Raw genomic sequence first — 17,143 nt, 5'->3', positions numbered from 1 at the left:
GGCATTCCTAAGAAGGCCTGGCTTGTGTAAAGGGCCTGAGTTTGCCACTGGGTGTGCTCCTGAATGCTGGGAAGGAACATGACTCCTTATTGGTCACCTCCTGAACGTTGCTGGGAAGGACATAGTTTCAAGGGTGGGTGGTATGCCTTCAAGGGACAAAACACCATCCTTTCTGCAGCCTGAAGTCCCCATATCCCCCCTGGCATGGACAGTCTGCACCCTGGCAGCTCTCCCTGGCAGCCCAGGCAGGGCTGGCTGGCAAGTCAGCTAATGGGCCCATCATTAGCACTGATGCCTTTTAGCCCGGCAGCTGGGCAGCTCAGCGCTCCTGGGGAAGAGAAGGGCCCTGACCTTGCAGCTGGAAAGGAGGGGACGCCTACAGCTCCACCCTGCCCAAGATACCTGTGGGACAGACAAACAGGTAGACTAATGGACTGGTGGGGGTGGGCAACGAGCATCAGGCAAACAAGGCTGGGCCCAGCTGGCCCTGTGGTCACACCCATAGCTGGGGGCATCTCAGGTCAAGCCAGGGGGATGGGGTCAGCAGAGCCCTCTCCTGCCTTAGGACAGACGCACCCAGAGCCTATGGGCTGGTGTGGCCAGAGATGCACCCATACCATCACCAACTTGCACCTACATGGCCTGATGTGTGGACCGACCCTTTCACACATCACACCTGAGCTGACAGATAGCCCCCAACACCACCTGGTCATTTGCCAAATGGGGAAACTGAAGCCCAGAGAGGGGTGAGCCCTTGCTGGGTCCCGCAGGGACCCAGTGTGCAGGGAGTGGGTCCTCAAGTAGCACCGTCTCAGCATCCCCTGGACACCCTGAGACCTGGGCCTTCCTTCCCGCTAGGCCCCTGTGGTGCCCACTCTGGCCTGCAATAAGCCGTTTCTGTCTTGGAGTAGCTGAAAATCAGGGGTCAGGGGTCCAATAGGATGATCCTTGGAAATCCTGGGCTTTCTGCAGAATCAGGAAGAAAAAACAGGTTTGGGGCCGAGGCAGCCTCTTCGTCTTCCTGTTTGGGGCCTACACTGGGAGGGAGAGAAAGCCAGGCCGAGGGCTTTCATTCCCTTATTTCCTGATTCCTTCATTCCCTCTCCTGTGCCTGCTCTGCTTGTCTGTCCTGGGTGGGGAGGGGAGCAAGCAGGTATGTCAGAAACAAAAGAAGGGACAGAGCAGGAGCCAAGGGTTCTGGATGCCCAGAAGGTGGAGGGGCTGATGGGCTGGGGAGCAGAAGCAGCCTCACTGGGAAGAGGCAAGACAAGCTGGGCTTTCAAAAGGAGGAACGGAAGGCATTCTGGGTGGAGAGATCAAGAATGGGTCTGGAGTGAGGTGTTCGGTGTGGCTGGAGCACAGGGGGAGGGGAGGGAGGAGGCAGGTTGACGAGAGAGGCAGGGACAGCCAGATCCTGGGGCCTCGAGCGCAGGCTCAGGCTGGGCGTTGCAGGGAGTCGCCAGGGTGAGCTTATCTGCAGGTGGGGGCACATTCAAGTGGCCAGGGAGTGCAAATGGAGGCTGCTGTGTGTATTTCTTATCAAGAGGCTCAGGAGGCACAGTGGCCCAGGTTTGTAGTGCTGGAGTGGGGAGCGAGAAAAAGCCCAGCCCCCAGCTCCCAGGGAGGGAGGATCTGTCCAGGGAGTCATTAGTTCGTTAATGTGTTCACGGTAAACAAACATCTGTTACTCACAACCCCATGTGAGCTCCCTGAGGGCAGCACCCAGCACCCACCAGGCAGCAAAGGAAGAGTGCTATGGTGTGCGCTCAGGGTGGCCTGGGGGGATGGGGACTGGGGAGAAGGAACAGGTTTAGGGGGCATGCACCCCCTGGCACCTGACGGCCCAGCTGTGAGACTCTGCCCCCAACAGGTGACCTCAGGTAGGTCTAACCACTCTGTGCCTCAGGGTTCTCATCAGTTAAGTAGGGATAATAATCCCTCCCGCCTCCTAGAGGTGCCAGGCTCAGAGCTGGAGTGAGTCAAGGCCTACCCCCTCCCCCTTATTGGCCCCTGGGTCCTAGGGGCCAGCTCTTGGTGCCTCTCCCTGCATTTAGCACAGAGACCACTGGGAGGCGTGGCCCACATGCCTGAGCGGCTGTGGAGGACACAGCGAGCCCTGCCAACTGGTCTGGTCCCCGAGGGTTCCGTCATCCTTGGCATCGGGGGTTTCCTGAGTCTGGGAGGAACGCTGCCTCAGTCTCTCTTCTGGTTTACTGTTATCCTCTGACAGGAAAGGTGCAGGTGTGTCCAGTCTTGTCCAAATCAAACACAAGCTGCCTGAATATGTGAGCCACCTGGGTGTGAGGCTGGGGGTCAATGAGGCTTTCCTTCCCTCCTCCACATTCTGGGCCCTTCTGTCCTCAAAAAGAGTCCTGCTCCCAGCTTCTCACGCCTCCACTTGCTCCGCACCTGAGCCCCTTCTGAGCTTTGCTGGCGGAAGGAGAGGATTTAGTGGCTGTGACAGCCTGGTCCCCGATCCCAGCCTGGCAGCCTTCTGGAAGACAGGCTGCTGCTCGGGGAAGTCTGGGAAGGGGATAGGGTCCCTTTCCCCCAGCATCTCTTCCAGGTCAGTGTATTAAAGCCTGGGAAGTCCTGGAGTCAAGAGGCCTCTCTGCCCCAGGGGCTGTCCAAGGAGCCTGTGCACCTCCTTAACCACCAAGGGGACGCCAACTTTGGGGAGCATCACTTCAGAGCAGCCTATCTGTTCATGGGGGACTCCATAGCTCCTCTGGGAGCTGGGAGTGGAATGAGAGGTTCATATCTGCACCCTGTGTCCCAGCACCAAGGGGAGCCTCAGGGCTTCCCTGGTGGCGCAGTGGTTGAGAATCTGCCTGCCAATGCAGGGGACACGGGTTCGAGCCCTGGTCTGGCAAGATCCCACATGCCGCGGAGCAGCTGGGCCCGTGAGCCACAACTACTGAGCCTGCGCGTCTGGAGCCTGTGCTCCGCAACAAGAGAGGCCGCAATAGTGAGAGGCCCGCGCACCGCGATGAAGAGTGGCCCCCGCTCGCCGCAACTAGAGAAAGCCCTTGCACAGAAATGAAGACCCAACACAGCCAAAAATAAATAAATAAATAAATAAATTAAAAAAAAAAAAGGGGGGAGCCTCAAATGTTTGCTGAACATTGGGCAAAGGTTCCCGGCTCCACCCCACAGAGCCCTTGGTGCCCTTCCAGTGGGTCTGGGCAGCCTCCCTCTCCCTCCTCCCCTGCATGCACATCCACACTTGCTGCAGGTGGGCAGGGCCTAGGGGCTGGGGAGGGCACTGCAGTTCTTACCTTGATGTTGTCCTGCCAGCGGTGGGCTTTCTGGAAGTTCTCTGCAGCATCAGCCAATCTCTGAGGAACAGAGCACAGGGAGGTCAGAGACTGAGGAAGGTCTGTGCCCAGCCCAAAGCCTTTTCCATCCCCAGCAGTCCCTGGGGCCAGGCTGGCTCAGGGACTCCCTGGATATCGTGCCAGACTCCCAGAGATTCCTTGGCCCCAGACATTCTCCAGCTTGCTGTGTGGGCCCTTCCCCCATCCACATCGGGCTCCCACAGGGAAGGTGAAGCCTGCACAGACCTGAGTGGCATCTCCACGGGACTCCCTGGACTTCAGCTCAGCCACATTTCCTGCCCACAGGAAGGCAGGGGGACCCCTGAGGCATATTAAGACCCAGGCCCTGGAGCCAAGCCCACTGACACTCTCTACTAGCTACAAACCAGTGTCACCCCAGCGTCAAGAGGAAGGCCTTCCCCAGCCAAAGATGAAATGCCACAAGTGACAGAGTGCCTCACTGATGCACCTTTGCCCCCAGCTTGCTCAGGGCCCAGAAGGAGGTGCCCACAGCCCACCTCTGCCTACCCAGGCCTGTCCCCACTGTCCCTGTCCTGGCTTCCTGAGCCCCCTCCCAGCAGGGCTCTCTAAGCCTTTTGTCCGCACAAGCCTGGTCCATCCTTTGGTGCTGGTTCCTGTGGCCTCCTCCACTGAGGCCTCTGTGCCTGTGAGCACAGCTGTGTCTGTCCATCCCACACCTTGTTACCCAATACACCTAGTGCCAGACTGTGCTGATGTGTGGAGATACGGCAGAGCCAGCCCTGCCCTCCCACAGTTCAGAGGAGAAAACAGACACATAACCAGGCAGAACAACTAGGGCAGGAGTAGCTGAGGTGCTTCTGGGAAGCTCAGCATTGTGGGAACTTGGGAGGTCAGGGAAGGCTTCCTGGAGGAGGTGCTGGAAACTCGCTACCCTTTGGGCCGGAATCCTGACCCAGAGAGTCTTACTTTGTGCCTCCATGGATCCTGTCCCTTTAGGAAGTCTTTTATTAAAAATTAATTAATTAATTAATATTTATTTTTGGCTGCATTGGGTCTTCGTTGCTGCATGCGGGCTTTCTCTAGTTGCGGCGAGCGGGGGCTACTCTTTGTTGCAGTGCGTGGGCTTCTCATCGTGGTGGCTTCTCTTGTTGCGGAGCACAGGCTCTAGATGCGAGGGCTTCAGTAGTTGTGACACGCAGGCTCAGTAGTTGTGGCTTGAGGGCTCTAGAGCACGGGCTCAGTAGTTGCGGTGCACGGGCTTAGTTGCTCCGCAGAATGTGGGATCTTCCCGGACCAGGGCTCAAACCCTTGTCCCCTGCATTGGCAGGCGGATTCTTAACCACTGCTCCACCAGGGAAGTCCCCCTTTAGGAAGTCTTGAGGCTCCTGAGGACAGGACTGAGCCTGGCCCTCTAGGGCCTCCTGCAGAGCTGAGTGCAGTGAAGTCCTGTTCATCATAATGATGACTGTCACCCTGAACTGATCATCTACTGCATCCAAGCCCTCCCCCAGGCCAGCGACACATCATGTGTACCTGTCACCATTCACAACGTGCTTGCCGTGTCCTCCTCAGATGAGGGTACCCGGCACAGAGATGGTGAGCAGCCTGCCTAAGGTCACAGAGGGGCTCTGGGTTGGGCTGGGGCCCTCACCACTGAATTTGCCTTGCCCAGCCCATGACCAAGGTCCAAAGGTATGCTCCACAGGGCCCACCATGCCCAGGGAGGAATAGAGTAGCTCTTGGTGTGGAAGGGGCTCTGGTCCCCAACTCCCCGCCCTATTTGACCCCATGAGTGGAGCAGTAGGGTCCTGCCTTCTGGCCTCCAGCCCCTACTCAGAGGGCCCTGCCCCCTTGGTATTCAAGACAAACACTCCCATCCATCAGTCCAGGCCTGATGGCTTGTGGGCCCAAGAGGGGAGATTCTAAAATAAAGCCTGGCAGCTGCCCATTGGGGGAAATGGGAGACCAGCTCTTCCTCCCTTCTAGCATGGAACAGTGTGGTGGGGGCCTGGTGGGACTCCCTGTAGATCCGCAGCCTCCACTCGCTGGGCAGGATGCCACCTCTGGCTGTCAGAAGGGCTGTCCAGAGCTATCCCTACTCCCGCTGGGCCTGGCTCCCCCTCCTCCTCAAGGCAAAAGCACTGAATGCTTCCCAGCACTGAATGCTGGGAAGGCTATGAGGCTGGGGGACCTGGGGGCAGGGTGGGAAAGTCAAACTCCTCACTTCACATTGCTGAGACCCTCCTGCCACCCCCACCTGTCTTTTTTGCAGGTTTTGTCCTCTGCCCACCTGTTACTGCAGTGACTGCTTGGGTGGGGCCCCCACCCCCACCCCGGTGGGGCCCCCACCCCCACCCCCACCCCCACCCCCATAATCCAGCTTCAGGAACCATAGGCCTCTCTTCTCCCAGATGGCTCCCAGGTCTTGCCTCCAATCCTGGCCCCTCCTGAGCTCCTGGATACCTTTCTGGGGTAACCCTTAGGCCCACCGGAGTTTACAACACCCCCTCTTAGAATGAGCCCCTCCACCCTGTGACCACTGCCCCTACATCCCACCCTTAACGCTATTCACACCACCTTACTGATCATCCCCAGCCCAGGCTCCTGCGTCCTCTCTTGCTCTTCGTCATCCTTCTCCACACAGCAGCTGGAGCCTTCAGAATGTGGATCTGAGCACATGGCCATCCCCCTCCTCCCCAAACCCCTAAACCTTTGGCAGCTCCCTATGGCTCTGCATAGAAAAGGCAAAGCTTTCTTAAGGCCCCAGGAGCCCCCCTGTGCCCAACTCCTGCCCCTCCCTTTCCATCCTGGGTCCTCCTCTCAGCCTAAAGCATAAACACCCCCACCCGAGCCCGACCCCCTGATGGATCCTGATTCACAAGCTGGCAGTGCCCTACTGCAGAGGACGTTACTGTGTGACACACATGGTTAACAACACTTGTCACTCCTGTTAACAGAGCACTGACCATGCGAGCTCGGCACCAGGCCTGGAATGGAGTGTGGGAGCCCAGGGAACATCCCCTGGGGCTGCATCTTGAGGGGTGAGCCTCAGGCAGTCACTGCATACCCCTTTTCCTTGCCCAGTGGCCCATCACCTTCCCAGGGACCCCAGACCCTTCTCAGAGTGGGCCTGGAGCCATTGCCACTTCATGGACGCTGAGGCTGGGACACATGTGGGAACAACTGGATCAGGTCCCTTGCCACAGAAAAGCCACACGGTTGATAGGGTTGCAAACACCAAACTGACACTAGCTGAAGTCTCCAAACTGGGCCATGGCCTTGAGGAGCTGTCCTCTCCAGCCCCTACCTCCCCCGCTGGCCAGCGGATGCCGGCTCCTTCACCTTTCAGGACTTAGGTCTGACCCTGGGATTCACAGGCCTCAGGAACACGGGGGCTGATGGCCCCTCAGGCTCGCTAGCCTAGTGGCCAAGGTGAGGGAGACCAGGGAGGGAGGGCCCCAGCCCCCAGCCTCCTTGAACTCATGGAGTCCCACGGGCTCAAAGGCCCGGGTCAGCCTGCTGACTCGTGAATAACGGAGTTGCAATAGCCACAGCGAAAGGATTACTTTTAATCCTCAGTAATGATCAAGCCATTATTATTTTTTCAGTGTTACAGATCAATCAGTCCGTCCCCGGGCACCGGACGTGTGGAAACTGCTAAATCCACAGGCCTGGTGGTGCGGGAGGAAGGGCTGAGGCAGCTGAACGGGGGATGGATGGGGCAGGCTGTGGCTGCACGTGGTCCCTCAGGCCTGTGGGTGAGAGGGCAGAGGACGGGAATACACATGGCACGCACGAGGGGCCCCAGGTGGGGATCAGAGCTTGGACCCTGGAGCCTTGGGTTCAGACCCCAGCTTCCCCCTCCAGCTCTCAATTTCCTGCCTATAAATTAGAAGTAGTAACCTTACCCACGCAGAGGGTAGTTAGGTTCTTGGCAGCCCCCTTGCTCCAACTGCCAGTAGCTGCCCATAAAGCCCAGTCCCCTGGCGTTTCACTTGCTGGCTCTAAGCACACAAGCCTCTTGCCCACCTCTGGGCCTTCCTGTCATCCACTCTTTCTGCTTGGGATGTGCTCCCCATCATCTCAGTCAGTCCTATCAGACTGTCACCTCTTCTGGAAGCCTCCTTTTGCCCTTGTCCTGTCCATGGGCTCCCCTCCCCTCTGCCAGGCACTCAGACTTGTGCTCCTGTCTTCGCAGAGCCCACAACAGTCAGGCCTGCTCGGGGCTGGCTGGGAGACTGCTCACAGCCCTGCCTCTGCCTCTGCCCTGCCCCGAGGTTCATCCTCCTTGCGCTTCCCTCCCACCTTCCCCCAAGTCCTCCTGATGGCCTGGGGGAGACAGGATGGGGAAGGACACTAAGATCCAGAAGTAAAGGGAGAACCTACAAAGACTCCCAGCAGGGCAGAGGCCGCGGTGGGAACATGGCTCGCTTCATCTCAGGGCTCCTGCCTGTCTGGGGAAGATGTGCTCTGTTCCCATCCCTGACCCTGAATACCTGTTCCCTGGGACCAGCTCCCTGCTCGGGCTCTGGGCTCTGCTCTCAGAGCCACCTGCAGTCTCTGGCTCTCCTGCTACCAGGCCCCTGCACATTCTGCTCCCTCCTTGTGCACTCCTGCCCAGACTCCTCCAGCCTGTTTCACTCCCTCACCCTTGAGGCGTTAGCTTCGACCCCATTCTCCTCCTAACCACTCCCTGACCCATGCCAGGCTCCCATCTCTCCCCATCATGGAACTTAGAGAACCCTCTGCTTTTCCCCTTGAGCTGAGCTTGTTGGGCACTGTATCCGGCAGCTGTCAAGTTTACAGTAACCTGGTCCCTGGCACGTAGTAGGTACACAATGAACATCTGATAAATCAAAGTCAGAATGTCTCTGAACCTGGGTAAAGGCTTGAGTCTGGACCTGCCTGGTCAGCTGTGTGACCCTGGGTGGGTGGTTTAACCTCTCTGAGACTCTTTTTCTTCATCACATCCTGGAGGATGAGGGCTGCCTATGAAGGTGATGCTACTACGAAGTTGCTGATGGTGGCTTGCCTGGCCTGCGATGTCGCCATCATGGCCAAGGCGTTGGAGGGAACTGTGGTGGGACTGCTGAGCAGGGCTGCTCACGGCTAAGTCAATTACGATAACAGCGGGTATTTCAGAGGCAATTATCAGAGAGTTTCACTTAACAATCAATTTCCCTCAGCTCCGGAAACTGTTCTTACGGGAAAGGGCAAGAAAGAGGAGGACTGGGCTGTGGACAAAGCTCCCCTGGGGGAGCAGCCCCCTCTACAGACACCTTTGAATTTCACTAAGTTCAAAGTCTCTCAATTGCTCTGGAGCTGAGATAGACCATGACCTAAGATAAGGGACCTGAGGCCATGGTGGCTGCCCCTCAGAGGCCAACACCTGGAGGATAAGGCGCCCCTGGAGGAGCGGGGCTTGGGCCTGGCGGGTTGGAGCCCTCAGGCTTCTCCACTCAATCCTCTTTGAGGTCCCACTCCTCCCCCCAGGTTGGTGACCCCACTTCTCCTTGGCCTCCTCCCCTCATCCCCCTCACCTGGAGCCCCTCCCCCCCCACTTAGCCTGAAAGGGTCTGGGGAGTAACTGCCCATCAAACAGGATTTGTTTTGTGCAGCCCAGAGGGAAAGATTGAATGAGTTTTTTGGTCTTAATTGGTTATAGCTACTTTCTCTTCCAAGAGGTTAGGAGAGGCTTAGGATAAAAGGCCCTGAACCCATGGGGCACAGGATATTGAGATATGTGCCAATGGGGGCTGAGCCTGGCAGAAGCTGTGATGGGGGCTCTGAGGTAGAGGTTGGGGGCAGCAAGCCCAGAGTAAAGTCCCAGCACCAAGTAGGTGCCCCAAGAACACTGCCAGAGGGTTGCAAAGAAGGCAATGATGACAGGATGATACCAGACACTGCCCCTGTAATTACCCTGAGCTGACTGGTGCAGTTAATCCAACGGCAGGTGGAAGACTGTACCTCTTCCTCACCCTCCCCACCCCACCCCTAGCAAGACACCTGAGAGGTGGATTCTTTTGTTCCCCGTTCTGTAAGGGGACTGAGCATTAGTGCCACTGCCCCAGGCCCCTGGTGAGGAAGTGGTGGAGGGGGCATCAGTAGGTCTACCAGCAGTGTTGGATGCCGAATGTCCCAGGGAAGGATCAGGTCTGGCCAGGTGGGGCGTGGCTGGTTGGGCTCAGGTGTTCCTTACCTGCTTCCCAGAGTGGTTCCTTTGCCCTTTCCCCAGGAGAGGGGATCAGTAACTGGACTCTCAGATGCTGCTCTGAGCCCATCCCCCCAATCCTTGGTGTCACTGGACCCAGACCCTGGGAAGGGGTAAGCACCAGGGCGCCCAGAAGCCCCTGCCCAGCACAGCACTGCCGCCACTGCCACCCTGCTTCCCTCCTCACCTGTGGGCCCTGTATTAACTCTGTATTGTGTACTGATAGATACTAAATGCAGATTTCCAATTTTCAGAGCTGTTATGGTCTAATGAGTAAATAATATAATACATATTTAAAACTGTCTAAAAAACATATCTGCATAATCAAAGTATCTGCATAATAATGAAGCAAGATGCAGTTCAGCAAGGAGGGCACTGGAGCCCCAGGGCTGACAATAGGGCAAGATGCACAGGCAAGTGAGGAGTCCTGGCCCTGTGGGTCCATTCTTCCTGCCACCTCAGCCTGAATGGGTGTTTGTTTGTCTGTCTACTGCCTTCTTCAAGCAGGTACACCCATAGTCAGGGACCAGGAGAATCCTAACTTGGCCCTGTTCTTGCACAACTTGTGCCTGGGGAAGGCGCATGTGTGGGCAGACAGTGCCTGCTATGTGAGCGATGGGTATCCTGATGACTCTGACTGCTCAGAGATTTATGGGCACAACCTCACTCACCACAACCTTCTGAAGGCGGTCCTGTCCTGATCCCCATTTTGCTGGGTTCTGAGGGGTGAAGAGAAGTACACCAGTGTGGGCAGAGCAGGCTGACAGGACCCATAACTTACGCATGGCAGGTGATGAAGAGGTTGGTGGCTTTGCCTTCCTGTCAAATGTGCTGCCGACACTGGCACCTCCTGGGCAGCACCAGCACTCAGCCTTCTGGTGAGCCCTCCCGCCTTCTCCACCCCTTCTCTCCAAGGTCCCTTCTTTCACCCCCTTCCTGCATCCATCCACACCAGACACACCTGGTTCCTGTCCCACAACACATCTGACCCACGCTTTCTGTATTAACCGTGCTTCCAGCTTAAAAATGAAACAACCACTGGAACAGATGAAAAACAAACAAACAAACACCCAAAACCCAGACCAAAATTCTAGCAACTGAAACTGCAGGGAAAACAACAAACACTCCTAGCTGCAAAGGGCGCCTGGTGGAGGGGGGAGCCATCACGTGAGGCCCACGCTGTTGTTGGCAGCGACAGGCTCCCTGACCTTTTCCCTCACCAGCCACACGTGTTCTCCACGAGTTGATAAAAAAATTAGTAAAATGGAATTTTTTCTTAAAAAAAAAAAGGTCAGAATACATGTAACAGGGAAAAACTCATTCGAGTTGTTCCCCTCTGGAAGAGGCACCCATCTCTCCAGCCCCGGGCCTGGGCTTGCTCACTCCCTGTGGGCACCTTGGCCTTGGTTATCGATTCCTGTGCCCCCTCGGTCCCCGCCTGCAAGGGGCAGCCTGTGTTTTAATTTCCCAGGAAAAATACGAAGAAGTGAGGGGTGGCTTGTGATGAAGATGGAGATGCAGCTGGGGAACCTGGTGTCCAGAGGCTTGAATTTCAGACCAGACAGGATCATTCTGCTCACCCAAGGACAGTTGCTAGCTTATATTTTGCCATGGGAGGACATTTAAAAAACCACTCTGTCCTATTACCGGTATGTAACCCCAAAGTGGACATTTTCACATCAGGAAAAGGAAAGCCATGTGCTCCGAGATGCTCCTTCCCAGGAAGGAAAGGAGGTGAAGCCACACTCAGATGATGACAGAAATTCCACTGGCTTCAGTGGACACTTTAGCTTTCAATGGGAACCATGGTCAATACAAAAACGCGTGAACAGGGCAAGGGGTGAGGGAAGGGGCTCTGGAGGCTGGGCAGAAGATTCGCAGGGGCCAGCCTGAATTTACACAGCAGTTGTCAGGAACCACAGATGAAGTCCACTCTCAGGAGATTTCAACTCTGGCATCAGGCTGCTTCAGGAGGGGATGCATGTGGCCATGCACGGCCTCATGTTGAGGGCAGCAGGACAGTCCCGGCTCTTGGGGTTCTGCCCTGCCGGGTCACTTCTGCTGCTCCTAGGTCCCCCACTGGGCACCTTTGAGAGGTTCCTTGATGAGAGATAAGCCAGTAAGTCCACGTACCGCATCAGGTCCGTGTTTGGGCTGTGGCCCCGGAGCCCTGCCATATGGAGGCACCTTGGCCTTGAGGAGCCCAAGCCAAGGGCTGGGCCATGTTGACTCCAAGGCTGCTGGAACTCCTTCCAAGGCACTGCCCTGCTCAGCACAGTCCCTCAGGGTCAGAAGCCACCAATCCAGCGGGCACCTCCTCAGTTCCCAGCATGAAACCTGCACATCTCCACAGTGAACCAGTCCCTGGTGAACCAGGTGAAATTTCTCATAAATGTGCCAGTTTTGTTAGTTCACCAAAGTTTCTTTCACCCTTTTAAAAAACACACAGAGAGCATCACGTGAAGGTATCAGGCCCAGGGCTGTTGGCCACTCTCGAGATAGAGGAGCAGGGCAACACGTCATTTGTCTAAGTGTACCACGGAATACGTCCTTTCCCCTCATCAGGCCACGTTCTAGAGACACACATGTGTGGGCATGGGTGTGTGTGTGCCTGAGTGTGACAATGCCCCTGCCACTTGGGAGGCCCGAGCTCCTAGGGCTTGGTGATTGGCCCAGCATGTACTTTGGGAAGCACTGACCTCTTCTCTCTGGACCTCAGCTTCTCAAGTCCATAATAGGGACCAGAAGTCCACCCGGCCCTCCCAGGGCTGTGGAGATGTGAATAAGGTATGGACAGAAGACAGGATGTAGACTCACCCGGGAAATTGGAGATACAGTCCCAGGGCGTGGGTTGCCCCTTCCCTCTCCTCAGCTTCACCCCAGGGACCTACTGACTGCTCCCCTTAACCTTAGCTTCTCTCTTGGGCCTTCTGACCTTGGCTTGACCTCTTCCCCTCTGAAGCTCATGCCAATTGACTGTCCCTCTCCTCAGCACCGCCTTTGTCCACTAACCCCCAGCACCCTGGCCTGGCCTTCAGCCCAGCCCTGCCCTGCCCCAGGAAGGGACCAAGGGCCCATTTCAGTGTCCTACTCAACCAACCCCACCCAAGCTGGGCTGTCACTTCCCTAAGGTCACCCCTTAGAAGCTGCTCCCCTCCAAAGCCCCCTATTCCTGTGCCCCCTTTCTCCTTTCCAGACCAGACCTCTCCAGAACACCCTCCTCCCCTGCTCCAACCCAACTTCAGACTCCTACCCAAGCTGCCTGGCATGAGCTCATCTGCCCCAGGCCCTCACACCTTCAGGCCTCCCACACAGACCCCTGTGTCCCCATCCAGTGCTTCCTAGATGCCCTGACCACTCTTCCCTTTCCTGTTGCCATCCTTTACAGGGCCCTGTGTGGCCTGGTCCCACCAAACTCGTCACCCCCACCACGCTGACCTTGAACTCTGCCCACCTGCCATGCTGAGGTTCCCTACACTTATTTGTGCTGTGCCCTGAACCTGGACTGCCCTTCCTGCCCCCTCCCCTGGCAGCTCCACCTCATCCGTTAGGAGCCAGTGCCCATCTACCTCTTCCAGGAAGCCTGGTGCCCTTGCCAGGCTGGGTTTCCAGAATCCCCTGTGGTGTCTCCATCACTGTTGTGTCTGACTCCCTCCCAGATGTGGTCTCTTGAGGGCAGGGACTTGATTCTTGGATTGGTGTGGCCCCAGAGCTGGGCACAGGCTTCTACCATGGCCAGTGGGGTGGGTGGGTGGATCAGGAGGTGCCCTTAGGGACCTGCTGTCTTGGAGGCCCTGGATTTCCCTGGGATGGAGACTCATAGACCAGGCCAGAAGCAGCACTGACAGAGTACAGGGATCCAAGGTGGTGCAGAGATAAAAGTGAGGGCAGGGTGAGGCTGAGTCTAAGTGTGGGTCACACTGGGCACGCCATGTAGAGGGGCCAAGGGGTTGCCTCAGGGGTCTGAAATGCTGACGTCTGCTCTCTGGGACCCCGACCCCACTCTGGACCTCATGAAAATGTTATCTACCAGTCCCACCCAGCTGCTGCCAAGTCAGTGATGAGGTGGTATTGAAGCAGAAGCCATAGGGGCCCTGCTGGAGTAAGAGGCTAGGGGGTGATGGATATGGGCCCCTCATCTGGCCAGGTCAGCCAGGAGTTGGGTCCCTGGGGAGTTCAGCACCCCCTGCCCGGGCCCCAGTCAAGTGCGTTCTCCTGATGTGCTCCAACATCATCCTCCAGGAAGCCTTCTCAGATGCCTCTACACCCCACCACGGGAGGGTGGTAGTTCCAGTGAGAAGGCTGTGATGTGACCTTCCCTCTTCCCTGTCAGCAAATGTTTATTAAGCACCTACTGTGTGCCTGGCCTGTGTTAGGCATGAGTAGGTCCGTGAGCAGTACAGACACGGCCCTGCTCTCATGTGGTATACCATCAGTAGGGTCTTCCCTATCTTCCCACTACAATTCAGTCTCACTGTCCTGAGCACAGAACTTGATAGAGGCTTCTGCAGGAAGAGCTGCCTGGGGTGGCAACTTCACTGGCAGAATTTAAGGGTGCTAGGAGGCCTTCCTGCTATGAAATGTATTTCCACCTGAGAGCCTGAGTGCCCCCCACCAACTAGAACAGCAGAGCCTGAGCCCCTGCCTGTGAGGACAGCAGAGCCCAAGCCCTTGCCCAGCTGCCATGCTCCCTTCCCTTGATGTTATTTTTATACTTTTTCCTAAAACACAGCCTGAGCGGGCCCTTCTCGACTCTATTAACATTAGGAATCTAATCAGTAATCAGGCAGCTCATAATTTTCTGATTAGCTCTGATTAGGCCCAACCTCGGGGGGAGAGGCAGTGGGACAGTGAGGAGGGAGGCGGGCCCAGAGGGGCACGGTGACGTGCCTGAGGGGGCACTGGCAGGGCTGGAGGTGGAGGGCAGAGGGAAAGAGCCCCTGGTCCCACTGTCATTTGTCCTGGGGGAGCGTATGGGGTGAAGTCTTGGGTTGCACTGGGTCAGAGAGGTTGCAGGGGCCAGAGAGCAAGGGCAGCAGGGAAGGGGCCCCTGGCTCACCTTGCAGCAGGGACCCCAGGGCAGTTGGGCCAGTGTTTTCAGCACCTTGGACAGAGTGGGAGGGATGGGCAGGCAGCCTGCAGGACTGGGTTTGGGCAACCACTTGGGTCCCACCCTGCCTAGGCCCCCATGGGTCCCACTCTAGGAATGATCCCAGGCATTGCCCTTAAGTGATGGTGACAGTGACAGGATGGGTCTTCTCAGTGGGCTGCAACGTGTGACCTTGACATGGAGAACTGTGGCTGAGCACACCATAGGCAGGGCCTGGCTTGATGATCATCACCTTCAATGTGGAGACAATGAGGCTGGGGCCCCTACTGCACAGTGGGGGAGCCAATGCCCGGAGGGACTGCCCAGGTGATGGTGCCAGTTAGGGGCAGAGCCTGGACCTGTACTGAGGCATCCCAAGCCAGGGCCAGGCCTCCCTTTTGCCTGAGGCCTGTTTGTCACCTTTGCAGTACACACCCAGATGGAACCATGGTGCTGGCCAAACCAGACCCATGGTCATCCCTTGCTGACCATGAAGTCCCTCATCCACTGGACTTTCCCACAGGCCCAGATTTCTTGGTGCCGCACCCTGGAGCTCTGCCAGGTCAGGGTCAGAGTGGCCTTGCCCCTGGCCCTGGTCTGGATCACAGGTCACCAGCCCTTGTTGAATGCAACAATCCAGGTGACCTCTGATGAAATGCACGAGCCCATTGGAGGAGGCGTGTACAGCTAATGCCATGCAAATTGGCACGGAGGCAATCAGCCTGACTCTAAAAGCTGCCCTACGGGCCGCAGGCTGGCTTATTGTCTTTTCTGTCAATTTGCATCTCATTACCCAGAAGGCTGTGCTCACTGGAGGTTAAAAGAAAAGGAGAATCAAGCAAGCCCCACTGCGTCCTGCCTCCAGCTAGGGCACAGCCCACATGTGGGACAGGGCTGCCTGGTGGACTCTCCCACGAGAGACACTCCACAGGAAGCCTTGACAGCCCTATCAACCCCATCACCACCACCACCATTACCTCTGCCCCCACCAGAGTGTTTCTCTCAGCACTACCATCACCATTACCTCCATCATCACCACTGATCCCCACTTAAGCACCATCAACATTCCCATGACTACCGCCAACACTCCTCATCACCACTGCCAACATTATTCCATCATCACCACCGCTGCGACCCCTATCACTATTGCCAACATTATTCTTATCACCCTGGCACCACTCCCATCATCACTGCCAAAGTTATTCCCATCACCATTACCATTGTCATCCCCAGTGGTACTCCCATCACCAATCAGCAGTGTTACTCCCATCACCGTCACCACCATCACCAGTAGCTCCACCATCGCTACCTTCATCCCCATCATCACAGTCACCAACACCATTACTGTCACTTCTACTACCATCACCATCTACCATTGACTCCACTATCAACATCACCTCCACCACCACCACAACCGTCACTAGTATGGCCATCACTCCACTGTGGTACCTCCGCTAGCATCTGACGTCTCCTTGTGATCACCACCACCACCACCACCTGCCCCATCACCTCTGCATCCCTGAGGAAAGTCTGATGAATGGGCAGAGACTACTCACTCTTTACCTTTCTCTGCCCATCACCCTCCAGCATCATTGGAAGGCTAGGGAACCTGTAAACAAATGATTCAGTGATCAGAGACCTCATAAATCAACCAACCAAATCTGGCCTGGACACTGGTGCTTATAACTGGGTGTCTCAGGAAGGAAGCCCTCACGGCCAGGGGGTGGGATGGGGGTGCACGCCCTCTCTGGCAGAGCCCCTGGGAGGTGGGGCTTACTTTACTCCCCTGATCAGCGGCCACAGAGCCCCATGGGGCGGAGCCAGGAGCTTTGTGTGTGACATGGGAGACTGATGCTAGTCCCCCTCTGAACCTTGACTACTTTGTCTCTAAAATGAGGCTTCTAATAGTCCTGACCTCACAAGGCTGTGCGAGGATGAAGGCAAACAATAAGAGAACGTTGAGTATCTAGGACCCACTCAAAACGTCACATAAAACCTGTGGGAGAGGAGTGTGGTTAGATCAAACTGGGAGGGCTTCCTGGAAGAGGGAACAGCAGGCCAAATTTGAAGGACAAGGCCAGACAGAGAAGAGGAGGAAGGGGATTCCAAATGGGAGCCTCAGCAGCACAAAGCTGTGTGGAGAGGAGGGCGGTCTCGGCCAGGGCAGCTGATGCAGGCCTTTGCTCCTCCTGAGCCTCCTTCCGTCCAAGGGTGTTGTGGTCTCAGTGTGGCTGAGCCTCTTCCACAGGACATGGTGATACACACCTTGCTTCACACATATGTTCCATTTAAGCCCTATGAAGCCCAGTCATCATTCCCATTATACCAACAAGGACACCAAGGCTGAGAGATGAAGCCAAACCAAGAAGAAGTAGGGGCTCCCCCACAGAGGTCACCCGGAAGAGTGGGAATTAGAGCCAGATCTTTCCACTCGGGCTGCCATTCTGCTGGGTGTGGACGCCTGAGACTCCAGCCCATCGCTGCCCACCACCTTTGGTGGCAGCAGCATGGGCACCACCTGGGACACAAAGCTGGGCACTGGTT

At 56.6% G+C, this 17,143-nt stretch overlaps 1 protein-coding gene across 4 annotated transcripts in view; it reads right to left on the bottom strand.

Annotated features, from left to right (window-relative positions):
- Positions 1–17,143, bottom strand: part of CACNA2D2 (calcium voltage-gated channel auxiliary subunit alpha2delta 2) — a 137,000-nt gene that overhangs the window by 27,563 nt on the left and 92,294 nt on the right. For all 4 annotated transcript variants that reach the window (XM_068557437.1, XM_068557439.1, XM_068557438.1 and 1 more), the window contains exon 4: positions 3,279–3,338. In XM_068557437.1, coding sequence (XP_068413538.1) covers positions 3,279–3,338 — 60 coding nt within the window. The remainder of the gene's footprint in view (positions 1–3,278; positions 3,339–17,143) is intronic.

This window comes from Eschrichtius robustus, chromosome 12 (genome assembly GCF_028021215.1).
Source record: "Eschrichtius robustus isolate mEscRob2 chromosome 12, mEscRob2.pri, whole genome shotgun sequence".
In the NCBI taxonomy this organism is placed as follows: Eukaryota; Metazoa; Chordata; class Mammalia; order Artiodactyla; family Eschrichtiidae; genus Eschrichtius; species Eschrichtius robustus.
This window is presented reverse-complemented; position numbering and strand designations above follow the sequence as displayed.